Raw genomic sequence first — 20,371 nt, 5'->3', positions numbered from 1 at the left:
ATAAGTAATATTCCTGTCCTCAGCCGTAGCTTCAGGGTTGTCTGGGATAAGTATATTAACCCCTGCTGGACGTATCAGTGCTGTTAGGCGCTACAGTTAGAGGATGGAAAGAGGGATGGTCGTGGAAGAAAACGTTTCCTGTTGGCCAGGTCACATGGTGTTTTTTCTTTCACTCACGCCATCTTCACACCCTCTCTTTATCCCTCTGGGGTTTTTCTTCGTTGCCCTCCAGTTTCACGTGTTTACGGCAGCCATCTTTAATTATTGTCACGCCCTGGCCATAGAGAGGCTTTTATTCTCTCTTTTGGTTAGGCCAGGGTGTGACTAGGGTGGGCATTCTATGTTCATTTTCTGTTTTGCATTTCTTAGTTTTTTTGCCGGGTGTGGTTCTCAATCAGAGGCAGCTGTCTATCGTTGTCTCTGATTGAGAACCGTACTTAGGTAGCTTTTTCCCACTGGGTTTTTGTGGGTAGCTGCTTTCTGTTTTAGTGTCTGCACCAGACAGAACTGTTTCGGTTGTTCTCGTTGTTGTTTTGCTATTCAGTGTTCAGTTCCATTAATAAAATTATGAACACGTACCACGCTGCGCTCTGGTCCTCTCCTTCCAACAGCCGTTACAATTATACTTCTTTCTTTGTGATTTCTATAGCATGCTATTCCAAGTGAAGGGTTTCAATCAACCTGAAGAGCTTGCTTTGTTTTCGGTAATGGCTTCTTGTTTTTCTACTTTCCTTCCTGCTGCCTGTGGGCTGAATGCTATATTCATGTTACGCTGGAAGTGGTTGTTATTCGATGGAGCTTTTAAGGGGTTGTCTTTGTCAGTCTGTGGGTTAACTAACTGTCAGTCTGTGGGTTAACTAACTGTCAGTCTGTGGGTTAACTAACTGTCAGTCTGTGGGTTAACTAACTGTCAGTCTGTGGGTTAACTGTCAGTCTGTGGGTTAACTAACTGTCAGTCTGTGGGTTAACTAACTGTCAGTCTGTGGGTTAACTAACTGTCAGTCTGTGGGTTAACTAACTGTCAGTCTGTGGGTTAACTAACTGTCAGTCTGTGGGTTAACTAACTGTCAGTCTGTGGGTTAACTGTCAGTCTGTGGGTTAACTAACTGTCAGTCTGTGGGTTAACTAACTGTCAGTCTGTGGGTTAACTGTCAGTCTGTGGGTTAACTAACTGTCAGTCTGTGGGTTAACTGTCAGTCTGTGGGTTAACTAACTGTCAGTCTGTGGGTTAACTAACTGTCAGTCTGTGGGTTAACTGTCAGTCTGTGGGTTAACTAACTGTCAGTCTGTGGGTTAACTAACAGTCTGTGGGTTAACTGTCAGTCTGTCGGTTAACTAACTGTCAGTCTGTGGGTTAACTGTCAGTCTGTGGGTTAACTAACTGTCAGTCTGTGGGTCAACTAACAGTCTGTGGGTTAACTAACAGTCTGTGGGTTAACTGTCAGTCTGTGGGTTAACTATCAGTCTGTGGGTTAACTGTCAGTCTGTGGGTTAACTAACAGTCTGTGGGTTAACTGTCAGTCTGTGGGTTAACTAACAGTCTGTGGGTTAACTGTCAGTCTGTGGGTTAACTGTCAGTCTGTGGGTTAACTGTCAGTCTGTGGGTTAACTTATAACTGAAGGGCTGTTGGGATCAGAACAAAGACAGCACCTGGCTGTGAGCCAGCTGTCTGCCACCAGGATGAGAAGTCACTATCTGACATTTCATCTAAAAGAACGATGATGCACGAGCTAAAGAGAAACAGTTTTTTTTGTACGTCTGTGTGGAGCACAATAACCTTTATCAGTGTCTAATGTGTATTCACCTGTATGTATGTACTGTGTGTACTGTATGTATGTACTGTGTATATTGTATGTATGTACTGTATGTATGTACTGTATGTATGTACTGTATGTGTGGGTGTACTGTGTGTATGTATGTACAGGTATGTATGTACTGTATGTATGTAACGGATGTGAAACGGCTAGCTTAGTTAGCGTGTGCGCTAAATAGCGTTTCAATCAGTGACGTCACTTGCTCTGAGACCTTGAAGTAGTAGTTCCCCTTGCTCTGCAAGGGCCGCGGCTTTTGTGGAGCGATGGGTAACGACGCTTTGTAGGAGTCAGTTGTTGATGTGTGCAGAAGGTCCCTGGTTCACGCCCGGGTATGGGCGAGGGGATGGTCTAAAATTATACTGTTACATGTATGTACAGGTACTGTATGTATGTACAGGTATGTATGTACTGTGTGTATGTACAGGTATGTATGTACTGTATGTATGCACTGGTATGTATGTACTGGTATGTATGTACTGTATGTATGTACTGTGTGTATGTACAGGTATGTGTGTCAGAAGTGCAATGTTCTTGCCATTCCCTCTTTAGTGTTGTGTCCCGATTCTAAATGCACTCAGGTGCTCTTTCCTTCTGTCTATTAGGTACATTGCCTTGGGAGTTGAGCTTGGTGATATTGACACGGTCTATATGCTAATTAATATGAACGTTTTGCATGTTTCGTCTTTAGCCGGAACTCTATACTGCTGCCTGTCACTCCAGCTACACCTGTTAACATGCCCATGTCATTATGACACGTTCACATCACTACACTGCTGTCTGTCACTCCATGCCCATGTCATTATGACACGTTCACATCACTACACTACTGTCTGTCACTCCATGCCCATGTCATTATGACACGTTCACATCACTACACTACTGTCTGTCACTCCCGCTACACCTGTTAACATGATTTGAGATGAAGTGAATCTAATCGAGGGCTGTGGGCGTGAGTGTACATAGTGACAACAACAGGGTCGTTGTTTTTTGCATCGCTGCAATTTATCATATGTAATTGTCCTGGTCTCTGTGTTGAAGGTACCATTTATCATATGTGATTGTCCTGGTCTCTGTGTGGAAGGTACCATTTATCATATGTGATTGTCCTGGTCTCTGTGTTGAAGGTACCATTTATCATATGTGATTGTCCTGGTCTCTGTGTTGAAAGTACCATTTATCATATGTGATTGTCCTGGTCTCTGTGTTGAAGGTACCATTTATCATATGTGATTGTCCTGGTATCTGTGTTGTATTTTATTCAATGGGTTTATTCGATGTCTGTACTGTTCTGCATATTTCTGAAGCCTCTTTCATACCCGGTGCTAACGTGCCAGTTGTCCGTCCTGATGTTGTCCACATTCTGATTGTGCCCACATTTTTAGAAGGTTGTAGAAAATAATGCATTGTGATCTGATTGGGATCAGATCTTACAAGTGTAAACAGGACAAGATTAGGATACATGTTAGAACCAGGTATAAATGGGAAAAAGCATGTCAAACCTGTACTGAATGCCACTGTTACCGTGTAAATATGTACCAATATATAAATAAGATGTTTTTTTGTTTTTTTTGCATGCTTTTTGTACACCAAGACATAATCAAATAATTAAAAATATCAGAATAATTTAATCACGTCTTTTTTGTAAGTAATCTGTCAAAGTATATGCAAGAGTACAACCTTCAACAAATGTTTTATTGAATTTGCGTATCAATCACAAACTTGTTGATTGATGAGAAAGATTTAAAGATCAAAAATATGTCATTATTACAGTATTTCAAGGTGGAATACCCCGCCCACGCCAGTAGTCATCTATTCTTCTGCTTCTTGAAGACAACATGGTGTGTGCTGTGCTGATGGAAGAGGTTGGAAACCGGCTTTTTCAACTTACTCTTGAAAGTTGTACTAGTAGAATACACAAGGTGCAGCTTCTACATTGGGAAGTACATCCTCAGTTCCTCTTGTCCTGTCAGTCATTACTAGACCTTAGAGAGATATTTATAACGTGTCAGAAACTGTCCAGATCTACTAGCCCACGTCAGCTAACGTTTTTTTAGCCCAGAGATTTTGTAGTAATGTTAGAGTCACTCAAATATTACAGGAATACACATTAGACATGGCAAAATGTATAGAATTGCAAGAAAATGACCTTTAAAATGGCAACATTTTCCCTGCACCCCATGACAAAATGTGTAGAAATGTGTCCCCATAGAAAATAGAGAATGTTTCTGAGTGAACCACGGCTTTAAGGTAACGAATGTGTTATAAACAGATATTATAAAATGTGTTAATAAACCAGGGTACTTTAAGGTAACGAATGTGTTATAAAACGCATGATTCTTTCAGTTAATGAACCAACCCTAAACTAACACATAGTTCTAATTATGACACATTGAGAGAACAGCGCTCCTAAAGCACATCGATGCCCTGTTTTGTATCACATTCCAATGATTAAACTGTCTCCCTGATTATTACTTTTAGACAAACAAAGGAGGGTGGCTGTCTGAAAGAATGTTCCGTAACTATCTATCTCGGGCAGGTAGGCTAGTGGTTAGAGCGTTGGGCCACTAACCAAAAGGTTGCTAGATCGAATCCCTGAGCTGACAAGGTACAAATCTGTGGTTCTGCCCCTGAACAAGGCAGTTAACCCACTGTTCCTAGGCCGTCATTGTAAATAAGAATTTGTTCTTAACTGACTTGCCTAGTTAAATAAAGGTAAAATAAAAAAATATCCTAAACTGAGAGCATTGTTTGAGGTCTGTTGACATTTGGAGGCAATAAATAGCAGTTGAATCATTGAGACGGAAGGGCATTGTTTGAGATCTGTTGACAGGATTTTAAGGCAATTAAATAGCAGTTGAATCATTGAGCTGGAGAGTGGACACAAGGCAGAAAACCATCAGACTTGTTTTTATGCTTTAAGATGTCTCAGTGCAGTCTGGAGTCAGTGTGTTGGAGTCGTAGCCAGCTGTTACTGCAGACTGGAGCCCAGGAGTCAGGACCCCTCTGCAGAATCACTCTGTAGGAGAGGAACACAAACCCGGCCCATGTTCAAATGGGACTCTTTAAAAAACACGCCATATCGCCCATTGTGTGGTTCAAAAGGACTACGGGGGTGGGTGGGTGGGTGGGGGGGGGGGGGGGGGGGGGGTGTATATTACAGTGTGCACACACCAGGCAAAAACTGTGTCAGATGTAAAAATGTATTGAACTCCTCTTAATCGATTCCCCACCAATAGTTAAACATGCTGATGTGGTTCACCAATGTGTTTCTCCTGGGTCGTGTTTGAATACATTCATCCCCCCCCTTCTATTGGCTGAACACAGTCTGACAGCTGTCCAACTGATCCAATCATGTCAGATCAGACTGTAGTTCAGGAAGGGAGCCACACCAGTCAACACAAACCTTAAGATCCAGGCAGCTGCTGTAGAGGCTAAGTCTCTGACAGTGGTGCCTCATGATGCACTAGAACCTCTTCTGAATGCTTCTGTGTGGCCAAGAAGACATCAATGACATGCTACACCACAATATATATGTGTGTGTGTGTGTGTGTGTGTGTGTGTGTGTGTGTGTGTGTGTGTGTGTGTGTGTGTGTGTGTGTGTGTGTGTGTGTGTGTGTGTGTGTGTGTGTGTGTGTGTGTGTGTGTGTGTGTGTGCGTGTGTGTGCGTGTGTGTGTGTGCGTGTGCGTGTTGGCCTTTCACCCACTTTAACCACAAACAGTAACAGTTTATAAAGGTGATAACTGGTGAATGACACAAACGCACACTATGTGCTTACCTTGGATACTTCTTTTTCAGACTTGAACTCATCTAAAGGTTCCTGAAAGACAGACTCAGACTTATATCGATCCATTTTCTATCTGACCACCTTCTGTTTCACTTGTTTGAAACCAGTTTGAGTGTATGTATGAAATAAAGATGAAGGTAAATCATATTACAAACTGTTGTATTTTACTATTGTATTGTTGTGAAGGGTTAGATACTACTGCACTGTTGGAGCTAGGAACACAAGCATTTAGTTAGATACTACTGCACTGTTGGAGCTAGGAACACAAGCATTTAGTTAGATACTACTGCACTGTTGGAGCTAGGAACACAAGCATTTAGTTAGATACTACTGCACTGTTGGAGCTAGGAACACAAGCATTTAGTTAGATACTACTGCACTGTTGGAGCTAGGAACACAAGCATTTAGTTAGATACTACTGCACTGTTGGAGCTAGGAACACAAGCATTTAGTTAGATACTACTGCACTGTTGGAGCTAGGAACACAAGCATTTAGTTAGATACTACTGCACTGTTGGAGCTAGGAACACAAGCATTTCGCTACACCCGCAATAACATCTGCTAACCATGTGTATGACCAATAACATCTGCTAACCATGTGTATGTGACCAATAACATCTGCTAACCATGTGTATGTGGCCAATAACATCTGCTAACCCTGTGTATGTGACCAATAACATCTGCTAACCGTGTGTATGTGGCCAATAACATCTGCTAACCATGTGTATGTGACCAATAACATCTGCTAACCCTGTGTATGTGACCAATAACATCTGCTAACCGTGTGTATGTGACCAATAACATCATACAGCAAGTGTGTAAACGGCACAGTGAAATGCTTATGTCGGAGAGTGTCAATATGTTAATAGGCGAACGGAGTCTTCTTCTCTCCTCAATTGGTGTATCCTACCGCGGAAGAGTTTTCAAATTCGCCCCCCTTTCTAGCATTCAAAATAATAGATATCTAAATAATAGATATGTCTAAATTCGAAAAACATGTCACCACAACCCTACTGGTGTCACTGCTGGGACAAGCAAATTTACTTTAAACAATGCATAAAACTGTCTTGCATGCAAACGCAAAAGATGCAAATGCCACCACAATTCAACTACGACCCACATGTATTTCGGAATTCGTCCTCTGTAAACGTCATTTGCCTAATGACGCGCTAGTGGGGGAGTGTCATTTCATACAAGTGCATTTGTATCCATGGTTTCCTCTCCTCGCCTCCTCTCCTCGATTTCCTTTGACCTTTTTCAAAAGGAGGAATCGAGCCAATCCGATTGAGAATCCCCCATAGTTTGAGAGTAGTTTGAGCATGTATAGATCATCTATTAGCGACCATGAAATCGTTGTTTTATATTATCAGGGGAGTCTACTGAGACCAGGGTCTCATTGTCAATGGTGTCCTGAGGACAACAAATTCAACACGAACCTTCCAATTAAAAAAATGGATATAAACTACAGGTTACAATAATAATAAAAAACCCCACAATGCATTTTTACATTTGACCAAAACAAATGCAATTCTCATTTAACAAATTCAACATTGGACTCCCAAACTGCTCTAGTGGGACCAGGGAATCAAGACACAGGGAGTTCTGCAGGCTATTTAAAAATCTTGAGGGCCATTAAAAACTAAGGCAGATTTATCTCATTCGGGTGGAGACCTAAGAAACCTCAAGCATTAACCAATCCTGTGAAGGGGTTTGGTATCTCGTGTTTTTATACTTCAACAGTGAAGTTAGGTAAGTCGGAGGCTTGTGTAGTAGAGCTTTGTAAACGAAAAGGGAATAGTGATGTGATGCCGGTCACATTCTGTTAAAGGACCCCAAAGTACACACATCCCTGGGTCGCTCCTCTTTTCAGTTCGCTGCAGCTAGAGACTGGAACGAGCTGCAACAAACACTCAAACTGGACAGTTTTATCTCAATCTCTTCATTCAAAGACTCAATCATGGACACTCTTACTGACAGTTGTGGCTGCTTTGTGTGATGTATTGTTGTCTCTACCTTCTTGCCCTTTGTGCTGTTGACTGTGCCCAATAATGTTTGTACCATGTTTTGTGCTGCTGCCATAGTGTGTTGCTACTGTGTTATTATGTTGCTGCCATGTTGTGGTGCTACCATGTTGTTGTTGTCATGTTGCTGTTATGTTATTATGTTGCTGCCATATTGTTCTGCTACCATGTTGTTGTCATGTTGTGTTGCTACCATGCTGTGTTGTCATGTGTTGCTGCCATGCTGTGTTGTTGTCTTAGGTCTCTCTTTATGTAGTGTTGTGTTGTCTCTCTTTATGTAGTGTTGTGGTGTCTCTCTTTATGTAGTGTTGTGTTGTCTCTCTTGTCGTGGTGTGTATTTTGTCCTATATTTCTATGATATTTTTAATCCCAGCCCCCAGCCCCACAGGAGGCCTTTCGGTATTCATTGTAAATAAGAATTTGTTCTTAACTGACTTGCCTCGTTAAATAAAGGTTAATATAAAATAAATACAAATCTACGGGGCTTAAATGAGGACCAGTCAACCTTTTGATACAGGATGCAGTAACGCGTATTAACACTGATGCGTATTACAAATGAAGTGGGATACAGTAGCCTTCCCCAAAGGAGGAGCAAATTACTATTATCATGTATTTCTTAGAGAGACAACACATGAACTGTTGGGTAAATTATCATGTGTACTGTGGAGGATCTGTCTGCCCAGTTTTCTGCACAACAAAAAAATATATATTATTTGAATGCCTCTTTGCTGCCACCTGGTGTTTAAACTGGATGTTACGCAACAGTTTGATGTAAACTCACCTTCTCCATCGTTTCAGTGACCTTGAATTTCATGTTGTTGTAGAATTCCCTCTTGGGTAGTAGATACAGGAGAATCAGATCACATACTACAGTCGCCTTTGGAAACAGCACAAGTAGAGCACAATTTGAGCCACAGAAATATTATATACATGTAATTTTGTGATCACAACTACCTCCATTACATTGTTTAATAGATAAACATATTTGTTTAGTCTATTTCTATACAAGCTGTTTAAGAGATCTACAGTAGACTACTGGAGATTCTGTAAGTTTTGCAGTATCAGATAGGATATATATTATCAGATAGGATGTGTAGTATTAGATAGGATGTGTAGTATTAGACAGGATGTGTAGTATTAGACAGGATGTGTAGTATTAGACAGGATGTGTAGTATTAGATGGGATGTGTAGTATTAGATGGGATGTGTAGTATTAGATAGGATGTGTAGTATTAGATAGGATGTGTAGTATTAGATAGGATGTGTAGTATTAGATAGGATGTGTAGTATTAGACAGGGTGTGTAGTATTAGACAGGATGTGTAGTATTAGACAGGATGGGTAGTATTAGATGGGATGTGTAGTATTAGATGGGATGTGTAGTATTTAATGGAATGTGTAGTATTTGACAGGATGTGTAGTATTAGAAGGATGTGTAGTATTAGACAGGAAGTGTAGTATTGAAAGACTCACCACTCCAAAGATTCCAACACCAGATCCTATAGCTGTTAGTGTTGGTATGATATCAAATTTTCTGGCCTGGAAAATAACAATAACATCAACAATCTTTAAGCTTTTTAAATCTACAGTTGTAAGGGAGGAATTCAAAAATACTGTCTGGAATTTTACAAGGATCGCAATCATGAACTTCATGAACTTACCACTGAACGAACAATGATGTCAAATCGAATCCCAAACACTTTCAGAAGCGTTCTTTTCTCCAGTGTGTCCTCCATATAATGCTTTGCATACCTAAAGGACAACATTTAGACACACTTTTCAGCCTCTAGGCTAGTGTTCAGATCTGTATCTCTCTTCTGCTTTTCACATGACCCTAGCCATGCAACTAAGAAGAGTAAGCTGTATAATGAATAGTGTAACTTCCTTAGTCGCATGGTTAGCACGACCCCCAATGGTTAGCACGACCCCCAATGGTTAGCACGACCCCCATGGCTAACATGACCCCAATGGCTAACACGACCCCCATGGCTAACACGACCCCCATGGCTAACACGACCCCCATGGCTAACACGACCACCATGGCTAACAGGACCCCCATGGCTAACACGACCCCCATGGCTAACACGACCCCCATGGCTAACACGACCCCCATGGCTAACAGGACCCCCATGGCTAACACGACCCCAATGGCTAACACGACCCCCATGGCTAACACGACCCCCATGGCTAACACGACACCTTTCTCTGTGTTTTTCTTTCATTTATTTGGAATCTTAACTCAGAAAAGGCTTTTCAATTTAAGAAAGTGGCCCTTACAAGAATGATCAATAAATACTTTGTTAATGATTTATTGAGATAGGACAGGAAATGTAGAAGAGATTGCGAGTCATAAGGGCAGTAAATTGGACTTCAAAACCCATGCTGACTCTGGTACACATTTGTGCCAGGTTCTGCAGCACAAACCACAAGACCATGATGCTTTATTTACCTGAAGTTGTATCCCACAGATGCTCTGGCCGTGTCTGCCTCGTCGGGGTTTCCATAGAGACCGTGGAAGGAGTAGATCGGTTTACAGTCTGACTGGTCATGGTCCAGGTTACAGGTCCAGTCAATGATGATACCAATCGCCCCACCCTGTCAGATCAATCAATACATCTAGTCAACGATGGTACCACTAACCCCAAACAGCACGATACTATCAATACATCCAGTCAATGAGGGCACCACTAACCCCAAACAGCACGATACTATCAATACATCCAGTCAATGAGGGCACCACTAACCCCAAACAGCACGATACTATCAATACATCCAGTTAATGAGGGTACCACTAACCCCAAACAGCACCATACCATCAACAACAATACATCCAGTCAATGAGGGCACCACTAACCCCAAACAGCACCATACCATCAACAACAATACATCCAGTCAATGAGGGCACCACTAACCCCAAACAGCACCATAACATCAACAACAATACATCCAGTAGATGAGGGTACCACTAACACCAAACAGCACGATACTATCAATACATCAAGTCAATGAGGGCACCACTAACCCCAAACAGCACCATACCATCAACAACAATACATCCAGTCAATGAGGGTACCACTAACCCCAAACAGCACGATACTATCAACAACAATACATTCAGTCAATGAGGGCACCACAAACCCCAAACAGCACGATACTATCAACAACAATACATCCAGTCAATGAGGGTACCACTAACCCCAAACAGCACGATACTATCAGTACATCCAGTCAATGAGGGTACCACTAACCCCAAACAGCACGATACTATCAGTACATCCAGTCAATGAGGGCACCACTAACTCCAAACAGCACGATACCATCAACAACAATACATCCAGTCAATGAGGGTACCACTAACCCCAAACAGCACCATACTATCAATATATCCAGTCAATGAGGGCACCACTAACCCCAAACAGCACGATACTATCAACAACAATACATCCAGTCAACGAGTGTACCGCTAACCCCAAACAGCACGATACTATCAATACATCCAGTCAATGAGGGCACCACTAACCCCAAACAGCACCATACCATCAACAACAATACATCCAGTCAATGAGGGCACCACTAACCCCAAACAGCACGATACTATCAATACATCCAGTCAATGAGGGCACCACTAACCCCAAACAGCACGATACTATCAATACATCCAGTCAATGAGGGCACCACTAACCCCAAACAGCACGATACTATCAATACATCCAGTCAATGAGGGTACCACTAACCCCAAACAGCACGATACCATCAACAACAATACATCCAGTCAATGAGGGCACCACTAACCCCAAACAGCACGATACCATCAACAACAATACATCCAGTCAATGAGGGCACCACTAACCCCAAACAGCACGATACCATCAACAACAATACATCCAGTCAATGAGGGCACCACTAACCCCAAACAGCACAATACTATCAACAACAATACATCCAGTCAATGAGGGTACCAAAAACCCCAAACAGCACGATACTATCAATATATCCAGTCAATGAGGGCACCACTAACCCCAAACAGCACGATACTATCAACAACAATACATCCAGTCAACGAGTGTACCACTAACCCCAAACAGCACGATACTATCAGTACATCCAGTCAATGAGGGCACCACTAACTCCAAACAGCACGATACCATCAACAACAATACATCCAGTCAATGAGGGTACCACTAACCCCAAACAGCACCATACTATCAATATATCCAGTCAATGAGGGCACCACTAACCCCAAACAGCACGATACTATCAACAACAATACATCCAGTCAACGAGTGTACCGCTAACCCCAAACAGCACGATACTATCAATACATCCAGTCAATGAGGGCACCACTAACCCCAAACAGCACCATACCATCAACAACAATACATCCAGTCAATGAGGGCACCACTAACCCCAAACAGCACTATACTATCAATACATCCAGTCAATGAGGGTACCACTAACCCCAAACAGCACGATACTATCAATACATCCAGTCAATGAGGGCACCACTAACCCCAAACAGCACGATACTATCAATACATCCAGTCAATGAGGGTACCACTAACCCCAAACAGCACGATACCATCAACAACAATACATCCAGTCAATGAGGGCACCACTAACCCCAAACAGCACGATACCATCAACAACAATACATCCAGTCAATGAGGGCACCACTAACCCCAAACAGCACGATACCATCAACAACAATACATCCAGTCAATGAGGGCACCACTAACCCCAAACAGCACAATACTATCAACAACAATACATCCAGTCAATGAGGGTACCAAAAACCCCAAACAGCACGATACTATCAATATATCCAGTCAATGAGGGCACCACTAACCCCAAACAGCACGATACTATCAACAACAATACATCCAGTCAACGAGTGTACCGCTAACCCCAAACAGCACGATACTATCAATACATCCAGTCAATGAGGGCACCACTAACCCCAAACAGCACCATACCATCAACAACAATACATCCAGTCAATGAGGGCACCACTAACCCCAAACAGCACGATACTATCAATACATCCAGTCAATGAGGGCACCACTAACCCCAAACAGCACGATACTATCAATACATCAAGTCAATGAGGGCACCACTAACCCCAAACAGCACCATACCATCAACAACAATACATCCAGTCAATGAGGGTACCACTAACCCCAAACAGCACGATACTATCAACAACAATACATTCAGTCAATGAGGGCACCACAAACCCCAAACAGCACGATACTATCAACAACAATACATCCAGTCAATGAGGGTACCACTAACCCCAAACAGCACGATACTATCAGTACATCCAGTCAATGAGGGTACCACTAACCCCAAACAGCACGATACTATCAGTACATCCAGTCAATGAGGGCACCACTAACTCCAAACAGCACGATACCATCAACAACAATACATCCAGTCAATGAGGGTACCACTAACCCCAAACAGCACCATACTATCAATATATCCAGTCAATGAGGGCACCACTAACCCCAAACAGCACGATACTATCAACAACAATACATCCAGTCAACGAGTGTACCGCTAACCCCAAACAGCACGATACTATCAATACATCCAGTCAATGAGGGCACCACTAACCCCAAACAGCACCATACCATCAACAACAATACATCCAGTCAATGAGGGCACCACTAACCCCAAACAGCACGATACTATCAATACATCCAGTCAATGAGGGCACCACTAACCCCAAACAGCACGATACTATCAATACATCCAGTCAATGAGGGTACCACTAACCCCAAACAGCACGATACCATCAACAACAATACATCCAGTCAATGAGGGCACCACTAACCCCAAACAGCACGATACCATCAACAACAATACATCCAGTCAATGAGGGCACCACTAACCCCAAACAGCACGATACCATCAACAACAATACATCCAGTCAATGAGGGCACCACTAACCCCAAACAGCACAATACTATCAACAACAATACATCCAGTCAATGAGGGTACCACTAACCCCAAACAGCATGATACTATCAATACATCCAGTCAATGAGGGCACCACTAACCCCAAACAGCACAATACTATCAACAACAATACATCCAGTCAATGAGGGTACCACTAACCCCAAACAGCACGATACTATCAATACATCCAGTCAATGAGGGCACCACTAACCCCAAACAGCACGATACTATCAATACATCCAGTCAATGAGGGCACCACTAACCCCAAACAGCACGATACTATCAATACATCCAGTCAATGAGGGTACCACTAACCCCAAACAGCACCATACCATCAACAACAATACATCCAGTCAATGAGGGCACCACTAACCCCAAACAGCACAATACTATCAATACATCCAGTCAATGAGGGCACCACTAACCCCAAACAGCACGATACTATCAATACATCCAGTCAATGAGGGTACCACTAACCCCAAACAGCACGATACCATCAACAACAATACATACAGTCAATGAGGGCACCACTAACCCCAAACAGCACGATACCATCAACAACAATACATCCAGTCAATGAGGGCACCACTAACCCCAAACAGCACGATACCATCAACAACAATACATCCAGTCAATGAGGGTACCACAAACCCCAAATAGCACGATACTATCAATACATCCAGTCAATGAGGGTACCACTAACCCCAAACAGCACCATACCATCAACAACAATACATCCAGTCAATGAGGGTACCACTAACCCCAAACAGCACGATACTATCAATACATCCAGTCAATGAGGGCAACACTAACCCCAAACAGCACGATACTATCAATACATCCAGTCAATGAGGGCACCACTAACCCCAAACAGCACCATACCATCAACAACAATACATCCAGTCAATGAGGGTACCACTAACCCCAAACAGCACCATACCATTAACAACAATACATCCAGTCAATGAGGGCACCACTAACCCCAAACAGCACCATACCATCAACAACAATACATCCAGTCAATGAGGACACCACTAACCCCAAACAGCACCATACCATCAACAACAATACATCCAGTCAATGAGGGCACCACTAACCCCAAACAGCACGATACTATCAATACATCCAGTCAATGAGGGTACCACTAACCCCAAACAGCACGATACTATCAATACATCCAGTCAATGAGGGCACCACTATCCCCAAACAGCACGATACTATCAATACATCCAGTCAATGAGTGCACCACTAACCCCAAACAGCACGATACCATCAACAACAATACATCCAGTCAATGAGGGTACCACTAACCCCAAACAGCACCATACTATCAATACATCCAGTCAATGAGGGCACCACTAACCCCAAACAGCACGATACTATCAACAACAATACATCCATTTAACGAGTGTACCGCTAACCCCAAACAGCACGATACTATCAATACATCCAGTCAATGAGGGCACCACTAACCCCAAACAGCACAATACTATCAACAACAATACATCCAGTCAATGAGGGCACCACTAACCCCAAACAGCACGATACTATCAATACATCCAGTCAATGAGGGTACCACTAACCCCAAACAGCACCATACCATCAACAACAATACATCCAGTCAATGAGGGCACCACTAACCCCAAACAGCACGATACTATCAATACATCCAGTCAATGAGGGCACCACTAACCCCAAACAGCTCGATACTATCAATACATCCAGTCAATGAGGGTACCACTAACCCCAAACAGCACGATACCATCAACAACAATACATCCAGTCAATGAGGGCACCACTAACCCCAAACAGCACGATACCATCAACAACAATACATCCAGTCAATGAGGGCACCACTAACCCCAAACAGCACGATACCATCAACAACAATACATCCAGTCAATGAGGGCACCACTAACCCCAAACAGCACAATACTATCAACAACAATACATCCAGTCAATGAGGGTACCACTAACCCCAAACAGCATGATACTATCAATACATCCAGTCAATGAGGGCACCACTAACCCCAAACAGCACAATACTATCAACAACAATACATCCAGTCAATGAGGGTACCACTAACCCCAAACAGCACGATACTATCAATACATCCAGTCAATGAGGGCACCACTAACCCCAAACAGCACGATACTATCAATACATCCAGTCAATGAGGGTACCACTAACCCCAAACAGCACCATACCATCAACAACAATACATCCAGTCAATGAGGGCACCACTAACCCCAAACAGCATGATACTATCAATACATCCAGTCAATGAGGGCACCACTAACCCCAAACAGCACAATACTATCAACAACAATACATCCAGTCAATGAGGGTACCACTAACCCCAAACAGCACGATACTATCAATACATCCAGTCAATGAGGGCACCACTAACCCCAAACAGCACGATACTATCAATACATCCAGTCAATGAGGGTACCACTAACCCCAAACAGCACCATACCATCAACAACAATACATCCAGTCAATGAGGGCACCACTAACCCCAAACAGCACGATACTATCAATACATCCAGTCAATGAGGGCACCACTAACCCCAAACAGCACGATACTATCAATACATCCAGTCAATGAGGGTACCACTAACCCCAAACAGCACGATACCATCAACAACAATACATCCAGTCAATGAGGGCACCACTAACCCCAAACAGCATGATACTATCAATACATCCAGTCAATGAGGGCACCACTAACCCCAAACAGCACGATACCATCAACAACAATACATCCAGTCAATGAGGGCACCACTAACCCCAAACAGCACGATACTATCAATACATCCAGTCAATGAGGGCACCACTAACCCCAAACAGCACGATACTATCAATACATCCAGTCAATGAGGGCACCACTAACCCCAAACAGCACGATACCATCAACAACAATACATCCAGTCAATGAGTGTACCGCTAACCCCAAACAGCACGATACTATCAATACATCCAGTCAATGAGGGCACCACTAACCCCAAACAGCACAATACTATCAACAACAATACATCCAGTCAATGAGGGTACCACTAACCCCAAACAGCACGATACTATCAATACATCCAGTCAATGAGGGCACCACTAACCCCAAACAGCACGATACTATCAATACATCCAGTCAATGAGGGCACCACTAACCCCAAACAGCACGATACTATCAATACATCCAGTCAATGAGGGTACCACTAACCCCAAACAGCACCATACCATCAACAACAATACATCCAGTCAATGAGGGCACCACTAACCCCAAACAGCACGATACTATCAATACATCCAGTCAATGAGGGCACCACTAACCCCAAACAGCACGATACTATCAATACATCCAGTCAATGAGGGTACCACTAACCCCAAACAGCACGATACCATCAACAACAATACATCCAGTCAATGAGGGCACCACTAACCCCAAACAGCATGATACTATCAATACATCCAGTCAATGAGGGCACCACTAACCCCAAACAGCACGATACCATCAACAACAATACATCCAGTCAATGAGGGCACCACTAACCCCAAACAGCACGATACTATCAATACATCCAGTCAATGAGGGCACCACTAACCCCAAACAGCATGATACTATCAATACATCCAGTCAATGAGGGCACCACTAACCCCAAACAGCACGATACCATCAACAACAATACATCCAGTCAATGAGTGTACCGCTAACCCCAAACAGCACGATACTATCAATACATCCAGTCAATGAGGGCACCACTAACCCCAAACAGCACGATACCATAAACAACATAAGCAATCAACGGAGGCATCAATAACACCAGTGTCTTCAAACACTTTTTAAATAAATCAGTTGCAATTTGAGTGTTCTACTAAGCTTTCACTCAGAAATGGCCTTTGACAGAGCATACCTCGTTACCAAATAACACCCTCAATATACCTCGTTACCAATAACACCATCATCATCATACCTCGTTATCAATAACACCATCATCATCATACCTCGTTACCAATAACCAACACCATACCTCGTTACCAATAACACCGTCATCATACCTCATTACCAATAACACCATCATCATCATACCTCGTTACCAATAACCAACACCATAGTATCACCATCATACCTCGTTATCCAATAACACCACCATCATCATACCTCATTACCAATAACACCACCATCATACCCTGTTACCAATAACACCACCATCATCATACCTCGTTACCAATAACACCAACATCATACCTTGTTACCAATAACACCACCATCATCATAGCTCATTACCAATAACATCATCATCATACCTCGTTACCAATAACACCATCATCATCATACCTTGTTACCAATAACACCATCATCATCATACCTCACCACCATCATACCTCGTTATCCAATAACACCACCATCATCATACCTCATTACCAATAACACCACCATCATACACTGTTACCAATAACACCAACATCATACCTCGTTACCAATAACACCATCATCATACCTCGTTACCAAAACCAACACCATCAAACCTCATTACCAATAACACCAACATCATACCTCGTTACCAAAAACACTAACATCATACCTTGTTACCAATAACACCACCATCATACCCTGTTACCAATAACACCAACATCATACCTTGTTACCAATAACACCATCATCATACCTCATTACCAATAACACCATCATCATCATACCTTGTTACCAGTAACACCACCATCATCATACCTCGTTACCAATAACACCACCATCATACCTCATTACCAATTACACCACCATCATACCTCATTACCAATAACACCAACATCATACCTCATTACCAATAACACCACCATCATACCTCGTTAACAATAACACCACCATCATACCTCGTTAACAATAACACCACCATCATACCTTGTTACCAATAACACCACCATCATACCTCGTTAACAATAACACCATCATCATACCTCATTACCAATAACACCAACATCATACCTCGTTACCAATAACACCATCATCATACCTCCTTACCAAAAACACCACCATCATACCTCGTTACCAATAACACTAACATCATACCTTGTTACCAATAACACCACCATCATACCTCGTTACCAATAACACCAACATCATACCTCGTCACCAATAACACCATCATCATCATACCTTGTTACCAATAACACCATCATCATACCTTGTTACCAATAACACCACCATCATCATACCTCGTTACCAATAACACCATCATCATACCTCGTTACCAATAACACCACCATCATACCTCATTACCAATTACACCACCATCATACCTCATTACCAATAACACCACCATCATCATACCTCGTTACCAATAACATCATCATCATACCTTGTTACCAATAACACCATCATCATCATACCTCGTTACCAATAACACCACCATCATCATACCTCGTTACCAATTACACCACCATCATACCTCATTACCAATAACACCAACATCATACCTCGTTAACAATAACACCACCATTATACCTCATTACAACAAAACACACAACCATACAGGGACTGACAGGTACTTGCAAACCCCCTTCACGCATAAATGTTATAGCATATTGCTCACCACTTTGGCTATGGCGGCGAAGTTGAAGCCAGACATCTGTACCAAGTCGCCCAGTCTGAAAATGGGACACAGTGGGGCCGTCTTTGGGTCATACAGGCAACTTTTGATGTACTGATTGTCGATACCTTCTACGAGGTTACACCTAGAGTGAGAACAGGAAGAGATCATTCTTAATTAAAAAGATGGCAAGTTTATATCATACTGTACTTGTTATGTAGCAAAATAGATATTTGAATCAATATCACATTTGGGACCTCCTCCATATTCAGTGCCTAGCTACATACACAATATGTGTGTGATGTAATGCATGTATCAAACATAGCAACCATTGCCTGAGGCTCCTTAATGGTCCTCTGGGCACCTCACTCATAGAAGAAACGGTGCCATCTAGAACCCTGTTCCCGGAGTTCCGCAGGGCTTGCAGGATGTCGTTCCAACTAGGCGCCACACCTGACCATCTGAGCTAATTGATCAGTTCAGTGATTGCCTCAATTCAACACACCTGGTCTTCCAGGTTGGTTCAATCAAAAACATGAAGTGCCTGCGGCACTCCAGGACCACGGTTGCCTATCCCTGATCTAGAACCTTAAAGCGTTCTTCGGCTGTCCCCATAGGAGAACTCTTAGAAGAACCCTTTTTGGTTCCAGGTAAAACCCCTTGGAAACCCTTTTTCTAAGAGAGGCTGGTGGATGAGGTGTAGGATGTTATTTATTCTCCTGCCGACCTGCTCTATATTAAAACATATATAAGTCAGTTAAGAACAAATTCTTATTTACAATGACGGCCTACCCCGGACAAACCCGGAACGACCCTGGGCCAATTGTGCACCACCCTATGGGACTCCAAATCCCAATTGGATGTGATCCAGCCTGGATTCAAACCAGGGACTGCAGTGACCCACTCTTGCACTGAGATACATTACCTTCTTAGACCGCTGCGCCACTCGGGAGCCTGATATATGGTCTGAGGCCTTAATGTTCTGCTCCCCCACAGAAGAGCAGAGAGGGGGCAGTATTATTAACAATGATGTAAACAAACCCTGGATTGCTGATGCTATGTATGAGAGGCTTGGAAGCCAACGGTCGGCCATATTGGTACTCCCCAGTAGGATCAGTCCTCCATAGGAATTAATGGAATTCTACAGTATTTCAATTCAATGTTTCAAGGACAAAATTACATGTATTTAAGTATTTTTTTGTTC

General features: G+C 42.7%; 1 protein-coding gene across 4 annotated transcripts in view; it reads right to left on the bottom strand.

The window, feature by feature from the left end:
* Positions 1 to 3,489: 3,489 nt before the first annotated feature.
* The window catches only part of LOC139417961 (P2X purinoceptor 1-like), an 80,687-nt gene continuing 63,805 nt past the window's right edge, over positions 3,490 to 20,371 (bottom strand). The window contains exons 7-14 of one of the 4 annotated variants that reach the window (XM_071166989.1): positions 19,171 to 19,312; positions 10,070 to 10,215; positions 9,282 to 9,372; positions 9,094 to 9,159; positions 8,403 to 8,498; positions 5,592 to 5,633; positions 5,219 to 5,300; positions 3,490 to 4,831 (exon numbers count right to left, since the gene is read on the bottom strand). In XM_071166989.1, the coding sequence (XP_071023090.1) occupies positions 5,247 to 5,300; positions 5,592 to 5,633; positions 8,403 to 8,498; positions 9,094 to 9,159; positions 9,282 to 9,372; positions 10,070 to 10,215; positions 19,171 to 19,312 (637 nt within the window). In that variant the 3' untranslated portion in view covers positions 3,490 to 4,831; positions 5,219 to 5,246. The remainder of the gene's footprint in view (positions 4,832 to 5,218; positions 5,301 to 5,591; positions 5,634 to 8,402; positions 8,499 to 9,093; positions 9,160 to 9,281; positions 9,373 to 10,069; positions 10,216 to 19,170; positions 19,313 to 20,371) is intronic. The other 3 variants (XM_071166986.1, XM_071166987.1, XM_071166988.1) reach the window with 3 other exon arrangements.

Source organism: Oncorhynchus clarkii, chromosome 10 (genome assembly GCF_045791955.1).
Source record: "Oncorhynchus clarkii lewisi isolate Uvic-CL-2024 chromosome 10, UVic_Ocla_1.0, whole genome shotgun sequence".
NCBI lineage: Eukaryota > Metazoa > Chordata > Actinopteri > Salmoniformes > Salmonidae > Oncorhynchus > Oncorhynchus clarkii.
This window is presented reverse-complemented; position numbering and strand designations above follow the sequence as displayed.